Consider the following 25,573-nt stretch of genomic DNA (forward strand, 5'->3'; position numbering starts at 1 on the left):
GGATATTGCCTAGTAAGGGCCATCCAGAAAATAGGACTGCTAGGCTAAGGTGCTGTTTAGTTCAGTATAATTTCACTTTACTGAGGTTCTCATTTTGTTGGTCAAAGCTGAACATAGCAACTTGATTTGCCTGAGGACTTCTTGCGGAGTGGCAAGGGTGAGGTTGCACCAAAACGCCTTACTCTGAAACTGTGATCAAACCTCAGCTGCTGTCAGACACCGGCATCACCTCATCTCATGGTGTGAAGAAGTGCCTCCGTAAGTGCCTGGGAAATCTGTGCTTGGCTTTTCTGCATAAATTTGTTTAAACTCATATTTTTCCTGTAATATGAGTTTAAACAGCTCTTCTTTGGGCTAAGTGTCCTCTGCCTCCTAAACTGGTGAGGATGCATGTGCTTTTGTCTAGTGTCTTTGAAGAAGGATTTGAAAGGGTGGCACTGCTCAGACCATGTCTAATGCACACCAACAGGAGCCATTTCCCAGATGGAAACAAAGCTGGAAGAAGTAGAATTGGAGAGGGCAGTTGATTTTTTTTTTCCCCAAGCCTACCCAGATGAGATAGCAGAGTCCTGCTGTATGTGATAGCCTACTGGAAGGGCTCCTCGTCTAAGCTGTTGGCCAGAGGAGCAGGAGCAGGCAGGTCCATTCATTCCCTTCCCAGCTTCAGGAGGTCCTGAAGACTTCCAGCAGCCACTGGTGCTACCAGCTAGTCTGGTAGACATGCTGGTTTGTTGTCTGAAGTACAACCTTCTGAGCAAGAGAGCTGTCTGGACTTGCTGTCCATACAGTCCACACTGCTTGCTGGCTGTTGCAGACCCCATAATGTTCTGCTTCTCCCACTTTCTCTTTTCTTCCCAGCCCCTGAGCTACCTGGTGTCTCCCTTGTCTAGGGACACCACCTACTGGGATACTCACTTGTGGGGGAATGCTGGCATCACGCTCTGGACTGTGTTTGTGTAGATGTGGCTGAGAGCTAAAAATGCAGAGCTGCTGATGCTTTCAGGTTTGAGACTTCTTGCAGGAGCAGTAGCTGAAAGGCCAGGTTGCTACCAGGACATTTAGGGAGATGACTTGGCCACCCCTGGAGCAGCAGGAGCCACTCAATGATGGCTTGGGTTTGGGTTAATGGAGAACGTGTGTGGTACATCTGGGCAGCATGGGAACAAGGGAGGGGGGAGGAAGTGGAGAGCAATGTTTGCTAGCAGCCCTCAGCCATTTGGTTGTCTCCCTGGGATGACTGCAGCTTGTGTGCTTCCAGCTGAAGATCTCTGCAAGAGCGGAGCCCTAAGCTCAGTTGCCCCTACAGCTCCATCACCACTTGACAGAGTGCCACAGCCCTGTCATCACTAGGGAGGCCACCTGGAAATGGTGTTTTAGAATAAACGGCCACTAGGTACACCACATACATGCTCCAAGGAGCAGAGACCAAGGATCAGACCTCCCATGCCCAGGTCATCAGAAGTTTTGCCTCTTCCATTTTTCTTCATGAAGTTAAGCATTTAATCCTTTTATTTTTCCACTCTGTAGTGGCATAGCTTCAGCAGGAGTGGGGCAGGCTCTTGCCCCATACAAATGAGAAGCCTGATTTTTCAAGCGATCTGCTGGTCAGTGAGAGATGGTGGGATGAATCTCTCCAGGCTGAGGAGGGAATTGAGCCCACACCTCCCCTTCTAGCCACTTGGGTAGAAACCAAAACTGTTGGTAGGTCTTACAAGAATGTCATGGACCTTAATCTGAAGGTAGCAGTGTTCAGGGTGGATCCAAAGTGGACAGAGGCACCTCCGTTCTTCTGAAAACATTAGTGTTTCCTCTAGGTGAGCCTACACAGCTCACTGCCATGTGCGCTGGCTGGTTTGCATCCACTCCTGAGACTCCCAGTTCCTCCCATAAATGTTTTCCCGATAGGGTCACAGATTTCAAGCCAATTTCAGATTTAAAGCGTGTCACCACAATGCCACCTATTTAGGTGCCCAAATCCTCTGTTGGATCTTGCTCAGGACTTGTCTGAGCATTGTGTCTGCCCTTCTGCACTTTCAGCAAATCTGTGTGAGAACCATTTTCAAGAGAAGATGAAAAGTTCCATCAAATGTAAGGGAAGCACGGTCAAAGTTTTCTTTCACTTTTCTCATTAGAAAATTCTACTATGGCTGTTTCTTTACTATCCAGGTTTTCCCATAAGTGCTGCATCTCAAACGTCTCTGGAGCAGCAGCAGAAGTAACATTTTTTCCATCACTAAAGGTCCTTTGTTGTGAAGTTGTCCCAGAATCTGTTAAAGGCGGTGCAGCGTCGGCATTTGACACTGTGGCATGACTATGGAAGCTCGGTAAACTCCATCGCTGAAGGTTTCTCTCATGATCTGTTATGAAACCAGCTATGTTACTACTATGGGGTTCATGTTTGGGCTCCCCTATCACAGTAGGAAGTGACTGATGCACCTCAGAGCCTGTGAGGTATGTAGTCATTTCTGGGGGGAAAAAAGGATGGTCCAGAAGAGTCACATTTGCCTCAGTTAGTCTCCTTTGGAGCTTTTCTTCTGGCACGCTTGCAGTGTGCTCTGTTTGCAGATCTGGTTTGCCCAGCACAGGCAGTGCTTTCTCCTCGGCTTCAGAGACAATGACCTCAGGAACTGGCTTGTTTGTCTCAGATGAGGTGTCACTGTCATCAAACTGTGCCTCATTCCTTGAGGTTTCAGTTATGGGTCCTAGATCTCTGCTACTATGAAGTCTGTTACTTCTGTCAACTCCTTCATGTTTCTTCTTGAAGCTGGAGGTAGAGTGTCTCCCTCTTGTGTGCATTTCCTGCAACCGTCTGATGTGGCCCTTTTCATCTGCTGGGAAAAACACCGAATTCTCACTTGTCTGCCGACTGTAGCGCCGGTGAGCCGGGGACGAAGGGCCCTCATGGACGCTGAGAAATCTCTTGACTCTTCTCAGCACTGAGTGCTGTCGTCGGTGTTTCTCCTCTTCCCAGGGCCACTCTTCCCCGTAGAGGAATTCAGTATCAGCCAGCCTGCCAAATAAAGACACAAATAGGTGTCACTTACATATGGGAAACGTGTGGTCTGCATGCACATATGTCCTGCTGTCTCAGCAGGAAGACATGGGAACCAAGGTTCTCGTGTGTCCCCAGGGAAGGGCATGAAAGGGGTGAGGGTGCCAGGAAATAGTGCCTCTGCTTTTGGACCTGCCAGATCACACAGAAAGCTCTCCACACGCAGGCTGGGAGGGCAATCAGCCAGGCATCTGGCACCATTTCATATTTGGGCTGCAGCCCTCTGTGGCAGCTCCACATGGTTAGGCTTGTACTTAGGGTGAAGGAAAGGGGAGATAGAAACCCTGCTTGGTGCTGTAGATACTTTTTCAGGACAATCTGTTAGGCAAAAATAACAAGAGGGAAAAGCTACTCCTGGAAGCTGAGTGTGATGGTTTCAAAAAATGCTGGAATTACTCAAATGGCCAAATCACACTTACTTCTGGGGCACAACAGTGTGTCTGAAAGACCCACCTGTACCTGGTACTCTTCTCCTGCCCAGCCTTGGTGGCTCATGAGAACAACTATTGCTGCGTCTGCCAGGCAATTCAGTACACATTACTGACCCATAAGACAAGCCAAACTGGCCCAGTTACCTGTCCTAAGGGCAAGGACAGCAAAGGGACTCAGGCCAAATCTGAGGCGAGGAGCACAGGGAGGCAATGCCAACCCAGAGGGACAGAGGAACTTCATCCAACATTTGTGAAGATCATGGAATCATAGAATAATTTGGGCTGGAAGAGGGGCCTTTAAATGTCATCTAGTCCAACCCCCCCTGCAATGAGCAGGGACATCTTCCACTAGAGCAGGTCGCTCAGAGCCCCGTCCAACCCAGCCTTGAATGTTTCCAGGGATGGGGCATCTACCATCTCTCTGGGCAACCTGTTACAGATGCTGGCTTGAGGGGACTGGAGAAGACTTTGGATTTGGGCTCAAGTTTTATGTATTTGCTTTGGACTGGGATGAATCTTTAGACCTTGTTTTTGAAGTCTGCATCAGAACTGCCCAGTTTTTTGAGAGATGAACAGAGAGACAGTTCAGAGGAGAAAATAATTAATAAAAAAGTCAACACATCAGAGCTGTTTGCATTTCACAGGGGCTAAGGTGGAGCTGTTTTTCATTCACTTCCCCCTTCATTTTTTGTGTGAAATGCTTCTTATTAAAAAACTGTTTGCAGACTTAATAATGTTTTCTCTTTGCCATTTTCCCCCTACAAATTGCAGTAAAATAAATTATATTCTATGAGTTTTTCTTCTTTACTTTTTTACTTTCTTCTTTTTGGCCATTTTATAGTTTTTTTCCGGAAAGAAATAAATTCTAGAAAGGCTGTGTGTGATAAAAGGAATGCATATAAATCATTGTTCTTTGTAGTAGAATGCATGCAAAAATGGAAAAATAAGAGGAATAAAAATGAGAAAACACCAATTTCCGGGCCAAATGAAGCAAAAAATTAAGCATGTTTTTATGTTGATAAAGGCTGGAAAACTTCTGAGAAATTGAAAACTTCTTGAGATAAGTTTTAAAGTTAAAAAAATGGCTACTATAAAGTTTTAAAAAAGATTTTCAGATAAAAACGTCTACTTGCCCTTGTATTTGTTCAGGCATGGTAGTATTTACACTTATTAACCTGTTCCGTATTACAGCATGTCACAAGTGTTGCAACTCAGCAGCTTCTAAGCTAACTGGCCTATCACTGATTTCTCATATAGATCCTGACAACACGGGGCAATCCTATATCCTGTATATATTTCTTTATAACGACGGTTCCTGTGTTGATCTCTGCAAATAACTCCTCTTCTTTATACCTTCACAAAATCTGACCACTCCAACTTCCATGCCTAGATTATTAGTCAATGAAAAGAAGTCATACAATGTTTAAGATCATTTCTTGTTTATCTTCACAGAAACCTGGACCGATTTTAGCCAGCATCTGCTAACTAAACAAGCAAAGGAATAGCTATTTTGTGAACTCGGGGATGTGTGAAGAAGGTGCAGTAAATACAGAAATATTAAGAGAAGTCACTGTCTTCAGGTGCCATCCTGTGCTCAGAGCCTAGCAACAAACCCTCCCTGCAAACACACTCTATTTATTAATTATACTATTTAAGCTATGGGTGCACAATTGGTATGAGCACATGGACCACTGGAGACATCATCCCACCAACACCAGCCTGCCCACTCCCTCCTAACATCATTTCCCATCCCCATCTTCCCCGCTCGCAGTATTGTCACAGCCCGCATCCCTGCGCTGACTGTCCGTCAGTCAACGTGGGCTGTACGGGTGGCGATCTTTCTGATGGCATTAAGGACCTTTAGTCACTCACCCCATTTCAATAGTTGATCCAAGGAACGAAGGAATACAGTAATCAGCAGCTGCTTTTGTGTAGGGTGGCCGGGCAGAGGAATCGTTCCAGTAAATATCTTTCTCCATCCTTGGTAAGTTCATGTGCATCTCATCCACCGCCAGAAGTGAGACCTTAGATTTTTTTTTGTACAAATCATGTCACTTTCAATATAGTACAGTATATGAAATATAATCTGCTTTGTACTCCCTGGGTCAACATCTCTTTCAGAAACCCTTTGAAGTAAGCTGCATGTGCTAGCCTGGGCATTGGGAAGAGACTCAGCAGTATAAAATATACCCCCTATACCCTCCTATACTCACGAGAGCATAAATTTTATTGCAACTTGCATCTTCTATGCTGCAAAGGTATTTGTGTCAAACTGAAGTCCTTTCCTCACCCATGATGTGGTTAAATGGACATATGATCCTCCATGTGCTATAGGAAGTCTATGCAGAGTTTTAGTTGTGCTCCTTAAAATGTCCAGAAGCCAAGAAGCTTTCTGATAGGTTTTGTCCACATTTTAACACACGCAGAACCAAATATGTGACCATCCTGTTCTAGGCCCTTCCAATATACTTTATACAAAGGGCTCTGCAGCTCTGTTGCATGAGTACCCCGAAGTGGTGTTAAGCCAGAGAGCATCTTTGGCGGCGTGAAGACCTTTCCCACTCCTGCACCTACCTGCATTGCATGCTTTGCTTAATATGCTGGTTTGCTCTCCCTCCCTCTAACACCTCGGCTCTGCCTCACAGCTTCTGTGGTCCCCAGCACACGGGGGGTCCGACAGCAGCCCAGCCCTATGCTTGGCGCTACCTGCAAGGGGAGCAGCGGGTGCCATGGGACCTCCTCGTGCCTTTGGGCTTCTTCATGGCACGACAGACCGGGGCTGTTTGGGAATCAGGAGTAACTGTGATAAATGCTTACCCCGGCCATCTCACAGCTCCTGCCACTGAGGACACTGGATCCTGTGCTGCCCACAGACGCTTCTCTGCTGACCACAGCATCACACCATGAATCATGGTATGGGCCCTGCTTATTAGTTCAGGGACCTACTTGGTCCTGTTGGTATCTTCACTGCAATTTTTTTTTTTTTAAAGGAAGATTCACATACGATATTGTAATCTGTAGACATTCAAATTAGCAAAATGTGTTCTTATCTCTGTGGGAATAGATGGCTTTTGGATTTTGCAGGATTGACCTACATTACATGTTTTTCCAAGCGTAAAGTGAGCTTATAGTTTGAGGTCAGCTGTTTGCATGTTTAGTCAGGCATCAAGAAATGCCAAATATCAAAATCAGGATGCATTAGCTTGTAAAAATAAAATCTGAGGATCACAGCCATAGGTACTCCTTCAGGGAAAGAATTTGTTTTAATGACACTTGTTGCCCTTAATTTGTACCTCGACATAAGAAATAGGATTAAATGTAATGATAGTCTATGGTATGGTAAAGCTGCAAGAAGAAATAACAACAGCAACCTGTAAATTTCTATCGATGCACCAGTTAGTTTCAAAATCATCATCATCTTCTCCAAATGGATTAATAAGTTGTTCAGCAACCTAAAAGGAAAATGAGACAGTGAATAGAGGCTGGCATGCCGTGTCAGGATTGCTGCTGCAGAGAAAATAGGATCTGATTTGTCTCTCTCTCCCTGCCTGTCACTTGCAATCATAGCATGAGCTCCCGTATGATGGTTTTGCCAGCCTAGCGAAGGAACAGCTTGCTTTCCCTATAGATTCATACCTCCGTGCCTCATTGGTGCTGTCAATCATGATTGTCGGCACTGGACTACTGGGAATTGAGACATGTCTGGGCCACGGTAATTGTCACATAAGATAGCAATTACCTTTCCTTACTGTTGTCTTGGGCTGATTTAAATGAATGGGTTAGCAGCCAGAAGCTCTGTTATTGCATTATGGTCTTCGATACTCTACCAGCCTATTGGGTCAGTATTCCCCAGCCCTGCAGCTGGAGTCTGCCAGAGGGAATACAGCTCATCTCTTTAGCTCAGCCCACAGCCCCTGCTTCTTTATCGGGGGTGATGCTGATGGCATCCCTCTGAAGCTTTGCGGGAAATGCAGCCCACCAAGACTTGACCTGAGTGGATGCCATGCATCATGCTAGCCAAAGCCAAGAGACAGGATCTGAGTTTGCTCTTTAATTCAGCCTGCTGGTTTGGATTTCTGTACATGAAGTGATTAAAACTGCAGGGGAGAAGCCCGTCCTGTGGAGGAGACAACTGACCAGTGAGCTCAGGCACCTTCGTGGTGAGGCACCTTACTCAGGGAACTAGGCTGGGAAAGGAAATCTCTCTAGCTGCCCACAGCCTTATCCAGTCCTGCCTCCACCAAAGGAACAAATAAATGGAAAAACAACCAGAGACTGCCCCCCCATCCCCATGATCAGCAAAGTACATTGTGGGGAGAAAACTCATAGCTGCTGGGGAACAAAAAAAAAAAAGATAAAATAGGAAATTTTTTTTTAAAAGTTTTAGGAAATTCAGACTGCTTCTCTATTTCTCAATTCCTTGGTACACTGAGGTTAAATATCCTCCCCCCTTCATGCTTTTCTCTTTCTGCTTGTCTTTTTAAGCCTCAGTTTTGAAGCTGATCGTGTTCTTGCTGACCCTCCCAAGCCTTCCTGGTGGTCACCAGGGCCACGCACAGGAGCAGTGGCCAGGTCCTCGGTTTAATGTGGATATGGGTGAAGCGACTGTATGATTAAACAGTCCTGCTCATGAACCTTGCTATGGATGGCTATGATCTAAATAACTATTATAAGTAAGGCAGTCACTCTCTGGCTATTTATTCCTACGTGCCTCTAGGTTGTACCAGTGGGTAAGCACTTGCTGACTCTCCCAGGCCAGTGGTGGAAGACAACAAATGAAGTGCTGAGCAGACTAACACAACAAAAACACCTGTAAAGCAGGAGGAACAAAAAAGAGACAGGGGACACCTCTGCTCACACTTGTTGGCCTGCCCTGTGGCATTAAATTTTGGGCATAGCTATGGAAGTGCTGCGATAGGAATGAGCCAGAACACAGACTGCATTGTGGCTCTCCAGGGAAGACACTGGATCAGCTCAGTGTAAACCCAGGGATCACCGCCCAAAAAATCCATTGTAAAACCTGTCACATGAGCTAAAAAAAGTGAGCAGGGCTGGGACAGAGGGAACAGCAGCGGTGGCCTTTTGCTTGGCTGACCTGGTCCTGGCATGTGAGATATGCCTTTATTCTCCAGAAAGGCATGTAATGCTGGACAACTAAGCCCTGTATTTGGAGAGTCCATCTATCCCCGTAATGAAAATGGGGATTTAGAAGTGTCTCACATGGTAGGAAACTTTGCCCCTGTATTGTAGGTATAACAAACCAGGCCCGAGGCCAAGGAATGAGCTCAGTTTAGCCATCATTTCTGAGGAATTGCCAAATTACTGGAAGTCAATATCTCAGGGGCCTTTCTGCAGCCTGGCAGCCAAAGCACAATGCACTCAGCAGGAAACCGGTTGTAACCTTCAAGACAGAAATATCCTGACTGGAGGGCACTGCAGGTTCAGGCAAGTCTCCGCTCTGAGGGAGCACTGCCGATATTAAATTTGCTTTTCAAAACTGCTTCTCCTCCCTTTCATTTCCTTATGCAGAAGGTTTTTCAGTTACAATGGCATCTTGTACCTGCCATAGCCAGGAGTTGGCTGGAAGCCGAGCGTAACTGGAAGAGGTGCTACTGACAGCCTTGGGTGCCAATGAAAGGGAAACCATTCCCCGCTTTGGGAGCACTGGCAGGGTGGTCAAGAGGAACAGTTTACAGTTTTGCAAGCCGCTTGGAAGACATTGCCCAGAGATAAAGCCTCACATTTCTGCAGGAGCAGTGCACTCTCCCTGCCGTGCAAGCTTCCCGTCCTCTCTCCTCTCCTCTCCTCTCCTCTCCTCTCCTCTCCTCTCCTCTCCTCTCCTCTCCTCTCCTCTCCTCTCCTCTCCTCTCCTCTCCTCTCCTCTCCTCTCCTCTCCTCTCCTCTCCTCTCCTCTCCTCTCCTCTCCTCTCCTCTCCTCTCCTCTCCTCTCCTCTCCTCTCCTCTCCTCTCCTTCTCTCTCCCACTCCCCTCCAGGCTGGTCCCTACGCTGCAAACCCCTTTTCCCTTGATTTCCTAGGACACAGGGCTAGAGCAGCTTGCCCTGCATGCACTTTACTTCCCCCCGCAATCCGCCAGCTCAGTGTGCTGCCTTCTCTACTCTGCCGTTTGGAGTTGGCTGTGGGAAGGGGGCTCTAAATTTCCCCAATTTTGTGCAATTTATATTCTAACAGAAAACTTAGCTCTAAGTTTCCAGCCATGATTAATAATCCCAAAAGGAACTCTTAATGCACATAGACCCTAATGTACCAATTTGCTTTTTATTTGAAACGTTCTTTCAGTTAGTCTACCTTGATACTCACTGCAGAGGAGAGATCCGCCGTGAGGTATGTGGCTTAATTACTCAACTATCAGATCGATGGCGTTATGTTAACTGACCAGGCATCAATGGGCTGATGGGTAGCATCCAATTCCTTCTATAAGTCTTCTTTTTTAATGAATGTTTTTACGCGGTGGGGTTGTAGCCAATATTGGCTGTCGCTGTTTGATAGCCCTCTGGAACTGGAGACCTTTAATTGCCTGCATCTGATTAAGTTAACAGCAGATACTAAAGGCTGGCTTTGATCATAAGAAGAAAGTATGATTCAGTCTCTTTAAGCCCATGCCAGGTCTGCAGCAATATTTCCCCATCACACAGTGGAGGGGTTTTTTTTTTTTAATCTTTCATCTGTCATTTTACAGTCTAAGTCCTGGGACCCAGTTTTGCTGGAGTAATACTTCCTTGGGGAGTTGTGGCTGCACTGGTCTTACTATGACGGGCTCTTTCAGGTTCCTGACCATTTCTTACTGTGAGATCTGGCAGGTAGAATTAAAAATTTATTGGATTATGTTTATTTATGACCACAGGACACTTTGGGCTCAATTTGGCTTTGCTATAACTCCATTAATCTTTGGTGATTTTACAGTGTGCCACAAATCAGCTCTGACACCTTCACCAGCTCCCCTAGGGAGGGTTCCCCCATGACCTTTCCAGAAAGCTAGTTTACCTTGAGCCATCCTGCGTAGAAGAAGAACTGTAACAGTGTGAAGATTGGAATGTAAAGATCTAAGTCATGTCCCTGATACCCTTGGTCAGTATCCAAAAATTGGCGCCCTATCAGGCAGGCAAAGAAAAAAGTATAGACTGCGAGAGTAACAACCTGCAAAGAACAAAACTTCTTTGAAATTGTGCAATCGTACAATCATCTCATGCATAAGGCAACACATACCCAAAGGCCTCTGACTGCCTTTTGCCATATAATTTATGAATCTGTAGGGAGGTATTACAAATAGAGAGGCCACAGGAATAATTATAGCCAGGAAGACGACCCAGGAAACATAAAAACATTTCAGTGCTTCCCTCCCCTCTCCCAAATTATGCAAGGCCTTCAAAACATCTCTGCATTAAATATGACTTAAATAGTTAGCCAGGCGTCCATAGTCCTGTAGGGGTGAATGAGTGCTCAACAGCTTAGAGACTCTGGTCAAATCTATGGATGTTGTGCACCAAATTCCCCTTATATGGACATTTTTATCAAATTTTGTAAAGGGTAATGTCTCAGTACCTGGGTATAGACCAGTGGAATTCCAACCCAGTCATAACCAAACAAAAGACTACACCAAGACCGGTACTTATTCATCTCCTACAAGGGGGGAAAAAAAAAAAAAAGAACAACCCCCAACAAAGTATAATTACATGAAGTTCAATTCTAAATGGTAAACATTTTGTTACAATTCATTTTTGCACATGTAAAAAGACAGGGAGATAAGAAAGCATAGTATATATAAATTGATATCACAATTATATCCAGCACCCCATTGTCATGTTTGAATAATCATTTAGTTTATGGAGTTGGAATGCTTAGTATAGTATGTATTTATTCACAAATTATCTTTTGTTTCTATCTTATCTACAGTCTAGTGATACACGAAAGAGAATATATTATATCACAAAAAGATGTTTGACCATTTAATGAAATATTCAGGGAGATTATCTTCCCTGAAACTGATATGAAAATCTTCCAAACGTCAAATTATTCTCATTTTTTTCCCTGCAGCAATGGAAGAAGTATGAATTTACAGTGATGTTACAGTAATTTTTTACTCCTCAATTTGTTGCTTCAGTTAATATCTTCTTAGCCATATAAATACAATCCCAGTGACCTGCTGCTGTATGTGCTTGAGCGTACATCGGTACACAGAGAATAGTGGTATAAATCTTGAGTAATATCATTTAGATGACAGTGGAGAGTTCTGTGCACTAAATCAAATTATACAAGTAAAAAGCTACCACATAGCAATTTCAAATTAGTTTTCTGTAGATTTACTTTTTCTACTTACGTTCATCAGTGTCTGCAGATCTACACTGTCTCGAATTCTTCCCTCTTTTCGTGCCTTCGATGCCAAATTTCCAAACCAGACAAATGGAACCCAGTATTTAAGGTGGGGAGACTTAAGGTCATCAAAAATTTTTCTTTCATATCTTGTCATAAAACCTATTTACACAAAATAAAAAAACTTCATTTATTCTGTGCAGTCAGTCATCGCAACTGGAGTTATAAATTTTGAATATGTTTGAATCTGTTTATGTGATATTTGCATAGAACTATGCAAAACACTATTTTATGATTCTAACTAGTAGCTGCCTCCTTCTTCTTTTCTTTTTTTGGGGGTTTGGTTTTTTTTTTTTAGCCTTTTTGCCAGGATAGATCTTGCTTGAAACAACTTCTTTTTGCAATAACTTCCTTCGCAAAATCCCTCTTGATCAATATATGCAATAATTTGCTATTAACTGTGTTCTCGTATCTAACTGCTGACATATTGTAGATACATATAATACCAAGAATTGTACAGATTACCATCTAGTTTCATATTCTGCTTTCAGAAAAACAAGGAACGGGAGGTATCAGTTAAGAAACTATCACTTTTCAGCAATGATGGCTTTTAGCAGCATCTCAACATATGTTATAAGGGCAGTTACATGACCTTCTGATTCTGATAATTTTTTGGTAAATCTGCAAAGCAGCGAGCAAGCAACAGAGGATACAAGTGCGCGCATGAAAACAGAGAGCGTGCCTTCTGCCAGCAAAATACTTCCCTGCCAGATTGCGTTTCATGTTTTCTTTGGGGTTAGGAAGGCGTGCAAAGAGATGGAAAAGGAATTGTGCACAGAAATCCCGCTGCTAGCGGGACGCCGGGCCAGATGACATGCTGCGGGGCTGCAGGCTGAAGCTGCTCTCTGCTTGCCGATTTGCCTCACCGGGGTGCTGGGAAGGTATTGAGTTACCTGCAGAGTTCTCCTGGCTTTGTGAAGCCCTGCTTCCCCCTGCTGCAAGCAAGTCCAAGGTTAGATCGCAGGGGAGCCAGGGCTGTGCGGGACAAACCTGCAGCAGAGCAGCTCGCTGCCTGGGACTGGCACGGGAGCAGCTGGTTTTTGGAGCAGCACCTCCAACCCCTTGGGCTTCGTGGGTAACAAAGCTCTGCTCTGCTGTCCTCCTTCCACCCAGCTATTGAGACGACCAACCTCAGAAAATTCATGAGGGGGAACTTCACATTTTCCTTAGTCCAAATCCTGGATTTTTCTGGGATTGGAGCAATCTTCAGGTCAGGGGGATCTTAGATTTTTGTTCAGGTGTGTGTGTCAGCTGCCAGGGTGGGTATAAAGCTTCTTTTGTTGTGTCGACATTAGCTCCAAAACAGGACAAAGTTAATAACATAGCTGCCCCAAAATAAGGGGCTCAGCCAATTTATTACAAGTTTGAGTGCTGAAAATTCAGTAAGGGAACTGAGAATAGACAGGAATTTTTTTCTAGTCTCCAACTAGTAACTAAGAATTAGGCCATTGTTATTAACATTGCTAATGATACATGAAGCAGAAAAAGAATAAATATACACAAACTCAGTTGTGTTTTGTATAAAAATGTGAATAAGGTAAAAGTAGATTTGTTAAACATGGCGACCTTCTTAAATATTACGACATTGGGGAAAATGTCACTGTTGTACAGTTGCAACAAGTGAACACATGAGGTATGAAATACTGTAACTACTGAGAAGGAACACAAGGACAGGGCAGAAAATTCTGTGGAAGAGGAAAAGTTCAGCAGCAAGACACAGTACTCCTGCAGTACCCTCGAATCTGAGAACAGAGTAAGATACAGCTTTTAAAAGGTCCCTGGGCAGTTTGCAGCCAGCTCTCATCATCTACTGCACAGAAATAATCAGGCAACCAGACAAACTGACCTGCTTGTCATGAGTCCAGACTCCTAAAGTCAGTCTTTCAGGCTGCCTTTGATTTTTGGCTGGCCAGCCTGCTCATTACGGGACAGGAAAAGATGTTTCTATCAGGCTGAAACAGGCAGACAGAATACCAGAAAACTGACAGTCTGGAGTAAACACTGGATGCAAGACACTTGAGAGGCTCTGGGAAGTCATTATCTGAGGGTGTCCCAAGGATCAGTTCAGCTCTCCATTGAACCTGGATACCTTTTCGTTCAGAAAAGCACAACAAAGCCTTGTTCTTTTAACAATAACATTCAAATTGCCGTTATTTTAAAATAATAATAAAGTTAAGGTGGTTATGTTTCTATTAATTAAATATTCTCCTTGATAGATATTAATAATGCCTAGTATTTTTCTCACAGACAATATTGAACAAGTCTGGATTGCTCTTACTGCTGGTGAAGGTTATGGCAGTGCAAACAATATGCAGTTCAGAACCTCCTGCTATTATTGCAGCAGTAAAGAAACACTTTATATTCCATCAAATACAGGGGAGGATATCAAATCTCAGTTATTAAAATTAAATGGTTTCTAAATATGATCATACTATTTTTATTCAAGAGTATTCAAAGCATTAACTGAGGAACTCTCTGAACAAGAACTCTGGTTTTGACAAGCACTGGAAGACTGGAGCAGCTCCAGAAAACTGAAAATATTTGCAAATACTGTGCCAAGATCTTGAAAAGGATGATCTAAGGAATGACAGGGCACTGAATCCTTGTGAAAGCATGAAAAGCTTGTCATGGGATACAATCAGTAAGAATTAAAGGACACTAATGTGAACTGTATCACCCACAGTGATCTTATGGGAAAATTATTGATGAGAACACAAGCCTGGCTGGATAAAGTCACTCGTGGTCTCCCTCAAGTGAGTCAAGGAGTATTCAGTTCTCCCATCAAAACTGAATGGTTTGAGACAAAACTGGTTCAGGGCACACACATTAAATACTCTGAAGACTAGTGGTTGAAAAAGAAGGAACTGAGCAGTGGTCATCTTATCTCCAGAGTGCGCTAACTATGGCCAAGCAGATAAAAGTTTCACTTTCTGCGTCTTTCGGAAAGAAATTTAGGTACTTCCTTCCAGTGGAGGGTTTGGGACTGCAACCTTCAGCCATTCCTAGGTATTCATGTAGCTGGGCTGACACCTCAAGTTTCTCTTCCTCATTTTCTATCAGCTGTTTTGGGCTGCTCTCTGCCCAGCTGCTGACTCATTACTCATGTGTTTTGAGACTCGTGTTCTTGAGCATCCAACTTCCCTCTTGCACCTTGCAGCCAACAGGATTGGTACACTCAGGACTGCTGCTAGGCATTTGATGCTTACAGCATAAGTACCGCAGTACTCAGCATCGTAATGTCATGAATCTACATGCACCTACTGCCTACAACTCTATAAAGAATGCTAAAAAATGAAAGAGATTAGAAAGCAGTTAGGAGGAAGATCCAGCACTGAAGACCATCCCTTGTAGGGAGACACTACAGAAGGTGAAGCTCCTAAGTTTACTCAAGCCGTTACGTGCTCTGCTATTTGAGAGAAAATGGTGTTTTCATCTAATTAGAAAAAGAACAGCCCAAACCAATTACAAAATACATTGACTAGAAGATGACTCTATGCAAGTTCAGACTGAGAATAAAATTTCACATTTCAACAGCGAGTTCACCATTGTGAATGTCAGTTCACCTAGGATGCGGTGTAGTCGCCATTATCCTCAGCTGAATTTAAATCAGGGCTGCTTATATTCCTAGAAGCTATTATAGCTCAGTTATTGCAACATGATAAAGGATGTTGTGAGTAAGCTTTTTATGCCTTGTGTTATGGATGACTCAGACTAGATTATCATGATACTGCTCTCAGATTTAAAATCTGTGAATTTAAGCAGTTCATTTGCTGAAAAGAGAAACGCGTAGCAATAGTTACGCTGCGGCAGTTCTCCGTTTGATAGCGAAATGCAAAATCAGCACAAGTTGTTTCAATGATGACTGTGCTTTAAGTATCAGATTCAGCCACTCGCATTCATATTAAATGCTGCACTCCCATGCAGTCCGATATGTAATGCCATAGGGAGCTAGGGAGGGGATAATTGCAGAGCACTATCTTAATCACTGGATGTTAATAGGAGCAAAATATACCCCCAAATGCTCAGTACTGCATCAACAAAAATTCTGTGGCACAATATGCATTAAAACCTACAGAATAAGTACTGAAATCCACAGAGCTGACTACACTATCAATACTTAGTTACACAGTTTCTAGGAGAATATTTTCCACTGTTAAAAACACCCAAATGACCAAAACTTGTTTTCCAGTCTACGATTTTTGTACAACGCTGCGACATTTTGTCTCTTTTGGAACAGATTGTCTTTAGCAATAGGGAGGCAGAGCTGGATTAGCCTGCTGGAAATGTTGTAATTTTCCAGTGCATACGAGAAGCAGATTGCTGGGGAGAGTGACAGAAGCTTCCTTGACCTCTCACAGGCTCAGGTAAACAGTTTTGTGGCACAGCACAAGGAAGACAATTTCAAAATCCAACTGAATCCAACATAAATGATTTTTTTTCTGTAAGACCAGTGCATTCTGTATTTTGACTGTTTTTTTTTTTTTTTTTAATAGCCAAAGCTTCTCACACATATTTGAAATGCGTATATGTATATACACGCTGCATATTTTAACTTGCTACAACTTTGCTTACTAATGTCTGCCAAGGGAATAATTTTAATAAATGCAAGACGTTCAGTAAAGAATGTATGACTTCTCCCGTTTGGAACAGATCCCCACATCTCTGTGCTGGTGTCCTACCCCTGACACTGACCACGCTAGTCATCACACCTTGCCTTTAAATACTCATTGGTCGGTCCTTCATAGACAGGGAAAGTCTTACATGATTGAACTCTCTTCCCCATCATCACACGCACTGTGTTATCAAAACAAACAGAAAATAAAGACACGCTTAATACTGAGTATATTTATCCCTGAAGAACTAAGCTTAAGGTGAGGTTGTAAATTTGAAGAAAAAATCCTTGGGGTTGGGGTTTTTTAAGATTATCACAACACTTAAAATGTGCAATCTACTTAAATTCAGATGAATCTGTACTTGGGAAGTGCCTGCAGAGATCAGTCTCTGATGCACGAGACAAAGTTATATCCCAGACATCAAGGTAATGCCATATAACAAGTCACCATTCCTACTGCATCATACTATATCACAACTACATTATTTTTCACGCTTTGGAGAACGTTGTGCCTGCTCCATATACCTGGGTGTTTGGGACAGGCCTATTGCCTCCATGATGTCTGAAAGCAGATCACTCAAGAGTCTCAAGCTCATTTGATTTCTACAGTGTCTCTAGATGAAGACTTCAAGAGCGTTAAAGATGCATACTTAAGGGCACGTCATTTAAGCGACTGACAAAAACGTGGTAGCTTTGACGTGGGTTAGTATGAGGCACACATGGGGCCAAAGAGGAAAGAAAAAATGATCCTGGCTCCTTCCCTTCCTGTGCCCCCACCACTGAGGGAAAGGACAGAAATTTTGGGGGGGGAGGACTCCAGTACCTGCTCCTACCACGTGGTCCATGGTGGGGAACCTTTTGTACACGGCTGTGCTCACGGATCGAAAGATCAGCAGAGATGTCAAATTCACGTAACGCATGAGAGTCCTCCTTAACAAGCGCCCATATTCATCTCTGCCCTGGACACAGCTAGAGATGAGGAACATCAGACGATCTGGCCACGGCAAGTTCACAAACTGGTTCCACCAGCGATTCACCACCAAAGTAACATAGAAACCTGGGGGTTAGAAGGAAAAAAAAAAAAGTCTAGAGCCTATCAGGATTTCTGTTTAGGTTACTTTGATTTAGTTTGCAGAGTGTTATCCATACCACTAAGCTGCTCTGTTTCCCAGCATAAATGAAGTAAGTCACGTCAAAACCCAGGATGCACGCAATGCTAATTATTTAATAGACACTGCAACTTAATGGCCCGTTACAGCTGCGTATCTCATACTCATGAACTTCCAAATTTCCTCTTCTGTAGTAAACCTTGAGTGGACTTAGTGCTTTCAAAGATCAGGCACAATGTATAAGTGTTTGTGGGCCCTATATATATATACACACACACATATATGTATGGAAACTTTACTCTTTTGTTGGTATATTAAGAACACGACCATAAATGCCAAAAGAGACTTGAATTTAAGGAGACCTGTTGGAAGCTGATGATTTTATTGTGAGCCTCTAACCTCCCATATGCCCCTCAGCTCTGAAATGCTTCCATGCACGGACATTCACAAAATGCCTAAAAAGAGAGAGCACTGGAAAATAATTTCACATGTAACTGGTACTTACCAAGCACAAAAGTTACCGGGATTTGTTCAGCATATTTGTCACAGTAAATTGATAATTTCTCAAAGAACCGTTTTTGGCTACCTGTAAGAAAAAATCTGCAGCAAAAATAAAATATATCTGTCCTTTCATAATACTCTGGCACTAACTACAAAGTGCAAATATGTATAAATAATCAGGTATGTGCAATTGGGAGCAGCCCTGTCTAATGTCTTCAAGTGAATTCTTAAAGCACTGAACACTTTTGGCATGTAATAAAGAAGCCGGAGGAGAAGACAATATTATTCCCTGGTCTTCGCAGTTTTCTCATGACTAATTTGACTGGCACTACTAATTAGGATCAATACACCTGGAGAATGAGCTTGCTATCTCCTACAGACCAAAGACAACAGTAAGCCGTAAGTCTGTAGGTAGAGCTTGCTCTTGTCTTTCGGAGGGCTACATAATAAAAATGCTCAGGTCTGCCTGAATTGCAAAAGGTTACCAATCTCTAATTGCTCTTATTTGAAAATGCTACATTGGTGCAGCAGTTTTACTCCTATGAAATTTCTCTTTTCCACAAGATTAAAAACACGACGACAGTGAGGAAAATATTCACCAAATGATAGAAAATGAGTGGAGCATGGCAGCTTCTGCCCATGGAGAAAGGTATCTAATAAAATACAACAAGTTAAATATAAACAATTATTTTATTTGTATAGGTGACTATTACAGTTTTTCTTTGATTTCATATAAAAGGAATAGATGACAAATATTTGGTGGGTTTTGCTTACAATTGTACAGTAAAAACTGCAGTGCATATAGAAAGCTTTCCATGGTGTATTTACCATGGTCTTTAATTGCCTAATATTTCAGTAAAACTAGATTAATTTAAATAAATGTGTGACTCTGATGTTTCTCTACATATTAATGCCATAATCTTCCTTCTGAGTTTACAGATATAGATTACTGAACATTTTGGAAAATTAGTGATTAATCACAGACAAACTGAAGCTCATTTTCTCCTTGCTGCACATAAAAAGCAACCACTGAGGTCTAATTACAGATCAAGGTAAGAGCTGAATCATGATTTTGATACCTCTGTGTAGTGTACTTCATCAGTTAAAAGTTTCACTGTACTAATTGATGCATTGCATCTGTCATATAGGTATTTAATTCACACCTTGGTGGAAGAAGCAACTCCTTCTAATGTGACCATCCCAGGTGCTGGGTGACACACAGGTAATAACCACGGCTGATTTCCATGCAAGCTTGGCCCTCTGCAAGCTCAAAAATAAAATTTGCCATGCCATCCTAGCTTTAAGCAAAACTTTGCTTTTCCTGACTATATAACCTGGCTTTCAAATTATTACCTTTCAGGGTTGTTAAAGAAATTACTGCTGAGCAACTGAAGACACAATTCTGCAAGTAAAACAAAAGGTCTATACTTATCATTTAAAGCAGAGAGGCACGCTCGGCGCCGCTGACTCGACATCGGAACGATAACATCTATAGAACATAGGCTAGCTATGGGTGTTTATTTAGCCTAACTTCAGTAGGACGGTTGCTTAAAGCTGGGCTGAAAGTAGAATCAGCTGAATACAATAGACAGTATTTTATTTATACCCTATGTGCTTTCTCTGGAACGTTAAAGTAAATGTGGAAGGGAAAGGACATTAGAAAAGGTCCAAGGAAAAGACAATAACTGTGTAGTAGCCTCCCACCCCAACTCTCATTCATCAGCCTAACATTATGAAGTGTGAAACTTCAGTATAACATTTAATGAGAAGTGAATTGGAAAGAGTGTACCTGTATAATACACTTATCGCTGTGTAAAGAGTAGCAAAAACAATAAATTCTCTGTACAGCAATTTGTAGATGCTGCCTTTCCACTTTAGGAGTAATCTGTGAAATCCAAAGAAAGTGGCATTTGCTACTTTGCTGGAATAAGTGACTGTCATCGTCTTGGCAGGCTGCGCCTAGAAACGGTAGAAGAGAAGCAGGAAACCAACATCATTTTAGACAGTGTATCCTAACCTGAATGCACCCTTGTATAGATAGATACATACACATATACACGCACATATTCACATGTATTAGTATTTGTATACATAAATACATGCTGTGTGCGTTTATATACATATACAGAGAAAAATAAAAAAATCTTGCAGTTACAAGCCCCGTTGAGACCTGCAGATTGATTGATGCAAGGCTGTATTCAGGCTTTACCTCAAAGGCCACCCAAAAGCAACAGCTAGCACTGAATGTGGCCACCTGCCTGGGTGGCAGCGGCAGGGACACGTTACACCTCTGAAGCCTCTGCTTACTCCCAGTTTGCTCCAGTCCAGCATGAGCAAAGAAAAGGAAGTAAATTTACTTGGATTTTTTTTCAAAACTTTGTCAGCACTCCAGCAACAGAAGTAAAGCTAAATTTCACAAATGCACTTTCCTCCCCAGCCAGTATTTTTAGCTGGCTTTGGTAATTATATTCATCTAAACCCAAATGAGGTTTGGAGACTGCCTCTTTCATTAACAGTTACGACAGCAGCTGAGATCAGCTGGGGAACCCTGTTATTTCTCGTCTTGGCAGCTAGACGTACTCATCAATAGCTCAGCATTGCATGGCCATGCACAAAAAGCCCCAGGGTTGCTCAGGTAGGCAACGTGCCACACTGTGTAATTAAAACAGTACTAAAAGTATACAAGTAAATATTTTACACAGGTTTTGTTACTTGCTTACCCAGTGTAGGGGGATGCTAGAGGAACTTTTATGTGCTCACTAAAAAAAACCTAACTCCAAATGGGGGTGAAAGCAGTTTTGTACGGCATGCATGAAAGGGAGTAACTAAGGCAAGCACAAAGCCTCAGGGTAGTTATTGTATATCACAAATATGATTCTTGCCTGTATTTTCTTGATGCCAGTGTAGGTCATTTACTCTCAGAAAAAAAAAGTGAACTCATAGTTAATAGATGGCTTGATAGTATTTTATGCAACTTGGCTGTGTCTCTGATGCAGAGCATAAAGTAAGCCATTAAAATTCAGCTGTAAAAGTGTCACTTTTTCTTTTAGTCACCAAGGGACTCAGCAGGGAAAAGACACCATAAGCCTTCTATTGCTGACAGACTGTCTCTTCTCGTCTGCAGAACGGCTGCTCGAGATTTGCCAGCGTGGGCTTGAAGATTTTTTTGGTGTGTTTGTTTTTTTAAAATAAGATGCATGGGTTTTATTCTTTAGCATCCAAATGATAGTTTTCCTGTTTCTGAGACTTGGCACATGCCTTTAAATTTTTTGTTCTTGTTGTTGAACTCCAGAAAGTTCAATTCAGGAGCCAAACTGGCTGACTGGCATGCAGAAATGCAGTCCTGTCTGCTAAAAAGCCTGTGGTCAGGATGCAATGTTTAAGAAGATGGAAGCAGAGATTTCCATTCTCCAGCAGATATGGGGCTTTATAAACAATGGGAGAAACCTGTGGCTAGGCTATAGAGGAGGAATGGGGTACAAAAATACTCTTAACCATACACTGAGTTTCCTGGGATCACTGTAAACAGCTTTAGTCCTTGCCCATTAATGCTAGGGAGTATGTGTGTTCAAGCCATATCATCAAGAAGTGTCTCTCTATCATCTCTATCACTAATATCCAATTTGCAATGGCAACCTCCAGTGGGACTGCCTGTGAGTGAGGACTTAGATCTAAGTGAGGACTTAGATCCAGCAAAGATACCTGATAATGTGAGGGCTTATAGCCTGGCAGGAACCCAGACCCCCAGCGTAACATGGTGCAACGATTAGAAGATGAAGTTAGACAAATGCAGTCCAAAGTAAAACATAAATCGCTATCTGTGGGGGCAACCACATATGGAAACAGGGGACTGGATAGATGCCCTGTGGTTTAGGATCTTTAAGATGAGAGCATATAGTGTGACAAAAGAGGACCTTCAGGAAGAATTCACAAAGCTGGGACATACAGGGCTGGGGCTGAGTGGCTCTGGTGGTGTCCCCAGGTATCTGGGCATCTCTGAAACTTTCTGTTCAGTCCCTTCTGTCCTGGGCTACAGAGGAAGCAAGATTGCCTGCAGCACCTCATGGCATCTGCAGCTCTGCAGGTAGGCAGTGAGTAGTGTCAAATCCACAGCTCTCAGTTTCTGCACATGAGGTTCAGGAAGGAGTCATCCTCCCAGGCATCAGTGACTGAATGGTGCCAGAAACTGGCCACTAGCGGACCTGGACAAAATGGGTCCACCTTCTCTATAGAGCTGCAGCAAATCCTGTCTTGCAAGGCCTAGTGGATGGGGTTTGACCACAATTGCAGAGCTGTAATGATAATAGGATTCAGGATTAAGAATGTTTTCCCCAACATTAGACTGGGATAGGAGAGTTTTCTCCAGGAAGTGCAATTTGCCTGATTGATACGAGCAACTATATTTCACCTAATCGGATTCCAGCCATCTCTCTTAGCACTTTACTCGATGCCCTTGACTCTGAATAGACACTCTTTGAATTATCTTGGGAGGCACTGGACGCCCGCAGCTTTTTCTTTCTGCCTCTGAAATGGGGCAAATAAAAGTGGGACTGTTACAGCAATTTCAGGCTTTGGTGCCTTGGTTTCCTTGCCTTGCCTTACCTGCGAGGCACTGTGTTTTAGCTTGCTGCTAAGCAAATGCTTTATCGAACATTTATCATTGGGTTCATATACAGATTTCAGAGTAATATAGTGTAATGTCCTAAAATATACAGTAGGTCAGATTAAGGTGATCTAAGAACCCTTTAGACTACATGAAATTATGAAAGACAGCTAAGCGTCTGATTAGATTTCACACCATAGCAAACACAGATTTAAACGCTCCCTTGTGTTTTTTCCGCCGGAAACAACCAGAACCACTTGCGTATAGCCCCCCACCAATGGGAAGTTTTGGTGTAAAGCCTTGCACTGGGTCTGGTTCTTGCACAGTGGTCCCAAGCCTTTGGTTCACGGGCGGCATGTTGACCCAGAGTCTTTCCAACATTGCTTACGGTCACAGGAAATTAAAAAGCTAAAACTGAGACAGACAGGAAGAGCAAAGCATAACGATGCCCCCCAGCACATTCCTGCCTGAGCGCTGTTTTGGTCCGGGCCACAGAAGGACAGAGAGCGTACTATTAGATACCACAAGAACTGGTGTCATGAAAGATTTTCCTATTAATTGTGGTGCCCTCAACTTCATTAGCAGATATAGGGCTAGGCTATCTGCTACTATGGATTTGCGAGTTTTGAGGACATAACACAAGTTATACCCATTTTATGCCTGCAGAGACTTTGGCTCATAGCTGTGACACTGCTTTTCCTTTTGTTCAGTGTTTGTTCCCTCTTTCTCAAGCACAAACTTTCTCAAGCACAGGCTGAAATGTGAGTTATATATTATTCTACTTTTGCTAAGATCATCAGAAGCCTTTAGGCATAAACACCTAAAAATAAAAGACTTTTTTCCCCCTACTAATATTGAGCCCAATTGTAAATGTGATTTTTGCCTGGCTGAGAATTTCAGGATGCATTAGGATTCAGAGAGAAACCACAGTAAAAAATAACAGCCATCAGTGTTTCCTAACTGACTATGAAAGGCACGTTACAGAATGTATAAATAAATAGTGCCTCTGCACAGACCTACCCCTTGTCATTGTATCACCTTATTTCTTGGTTTCTGGCATAGTAGAGAAAGTGAGTGAGAGAGGTTAGAGTTAAGACAACTACAAAAGCACAGTAAGCGCACGCTGTATCTACTGACCTGCTATTTAGATTCGGCGATCCAAGCCCAAAGGCAAATCCTGGACCCTTCCTCTTTCTCAGATGTCCCAAACAAAGTCCCCTTTAAGTCCACAATAGTCACCTTGCTCTTCCCTTAACCTGAAGCAAGGGGTTGCTGCTGCCGAGCCCCAGGAGGAGTGGACTGACAAGAACAGGGGTTAAAATGTCTTTCCACTTCTGGAAGTCTGTTTTTGCCAAGTACTCTGTCCTGTCAGTTACGGAGGGAACAAACGCAAGCAGCAGCAGCAGCAGCTGCTGATCTTGCTCTTTTCTAGTCTATAATTATAACGCCACTTGCCATCGGAAGGACCCCTTTCATTTGAATGAAGAATCTTGCGACAGTTTGGCTGGCACCTCCAATTTTCTACATTTTATTTCTTGTCCCCAAAGGGGGATGGATAAGAAGGGAGCATTTTTCTCTGAGACTTCTCTTGAAAAGCGTGATCTCTCTGAGCCAGCCCTGCGAAGACACATCAGTGAATAGCACTGACTACATCTAAATGGGAAGTGCAGAGACAACCCCACCAAACTTGGGACTGTGCCCCAGCTGCATCTCGATCTCACCCTGGAGCATACCTTTGCTCCCTCGCTGCACTGCTGATTCCGATTGGGAAATCAGGTCCCTGGGGTAGAAATCACCCATCCCTCAAAACAGGCAGAGTCACTGTTACCAAAAGTCCCATCAAAGTCATTGAACCTATTCAAGATGGTACATCGCAGCATGTGAAAGCCTTTCTGCGACTGGAGGATCTGCACAGGACTTCTTGTCCCATTTCCCTTTGTAAAATGAGATGAACTCTGTCTTTTATGACCCATGGCATTAAGAGGGAGTCGTAAAAGGTGATAGACTGTGAAAGCCCAGGAGATATCACATAATGTTGCCATAAATCTCTATGGAGAATGAAATAATGCAACTGTGAAGTAAATAAAAAAAAATTGCAGGGGGAGAAAGTAAGCAAGATTTATAGATTTAATACATTTTACAACGAAAGGTATTTTCCCCCGCCTTAGTCCCATTAGACTATTTGAGACCACTTATTTAATTAAAACGCTCTTGCAAAGAAAATCAGTTGCTGCCACTGTTTGTCTTTCTTCTTGTTGGCAATGGCAGAAGGAAGACACTTTGATGTCAAAGCAGGCAAGACATTAGACTGTGGCATGTGTGTGTGAGGCAGTGGCCTGTGGTGAAAGATGACAAATCATTTTAGCATTCAGTGACTTGGCATGAAGAAACATACTGCCTGATCCTATTACAGTGACTGCCCTCTGCAAGGAAAACTCCTAACAACAGGGATATTTTAAGGTCACTGGTAAAATAGTTACTTAGACCTAAAACATTTTTCTCTGCTGAGTATAATCGTTTGCTGGTCTCACTGAGCAGTAAATAATAGCACCTCTGTGTGTCAGTGGGTATCAGGTGGTTTTTCTGGCAGCTCTTTGGTCTTCCTGCAGATTGGAGCAGCTGAGATTGCTCCACTGGCTCTGAGCTGTTTTGCAGAAGACACAAGATTTAGAGCTCCTATGTGTTCAGAGGTGGAAATAAATACAGGTTTCTAGCCATGTGGCTCCATTGTGACTGGTTCTGTAGGAAATACTCCTCTTTTTATCACCAAGGTGCTCCTAAATCCTTGCTGGATTTTTCCCAAAGACAGGTGATGTTTTTCTCTCTCCTTCCCCAATTCCCCCCTCCCCAAGAGAAGCAGACTTGATTGGTGTAG

At 43.1% G+C, this 25,573-nt stretch overlaps 1 protein-coding gene across 2 annotated transcripts; it reads right to left on the reverse strand.

The window, feature by feature from the left end:
- Positions 1 to 1,584: 1,584 nt before the first annotated feature.
- Positions 1,585 to 23,972, reverse strand: BEST3 (bestrophin 3). Of its 2 annotated transcripts, none has more exons than XM_075742855.1 (10): positions 23,836 to 23,972; positions 19,885 to 20,054; positions 18,100 to 18,194; positions 17,309 to 17,542; positions 11,821 to 11,975; positions 11,046 to 11,123; positions 10,488 to 10,640; positions 6,855 to 6,935; positions 5,356 to 5,507; positions 1,585 to 3,010 (listed from the first exon to the last, which is right to left on the reverse strand). In XM_075742855.1, the coding sequence occupies exons 2-10, from the start codon at positions 20,034 to 20,036 to the stop codon at positions 2,104 to 2,106; spliced, it is 2,007 nt and encodes a 668-aa protein (XP_075598970.1). In that variant the 5' UTR covers positions 20,037 to 20,054; positions 23,836 to 23,972; the 3' UTR covers positions 1,585 to 2,103. The 2 variants fall into 2 exon arrangements, with proteins under 2 accessions (XP_075598970.1, XP_075598971.1); XM_075742856.1 differs by having other exon boundaries at positions 5,356 to 5,508; positions 6,823 to 6,935.
- Between the last annotated feature and the right edge of the window lie 1,601 nt (positions 23,973 to 25,573).

The sequence above is a fragment of the Balearica regulorum genome, chromosome 1 (assembly GCF_011004875.1).
Source record: "Balearica regulorum gibbericeps isolate bBalReg1 chromosome 1, bBalReg1.pri, whole genome shotgun sequence".
Lineage (NCBI taxonomy): Eukaryota > Metazoa > Chordata > Aves > Gruiformes > Gruidae > Balearica > Balearica regulorum.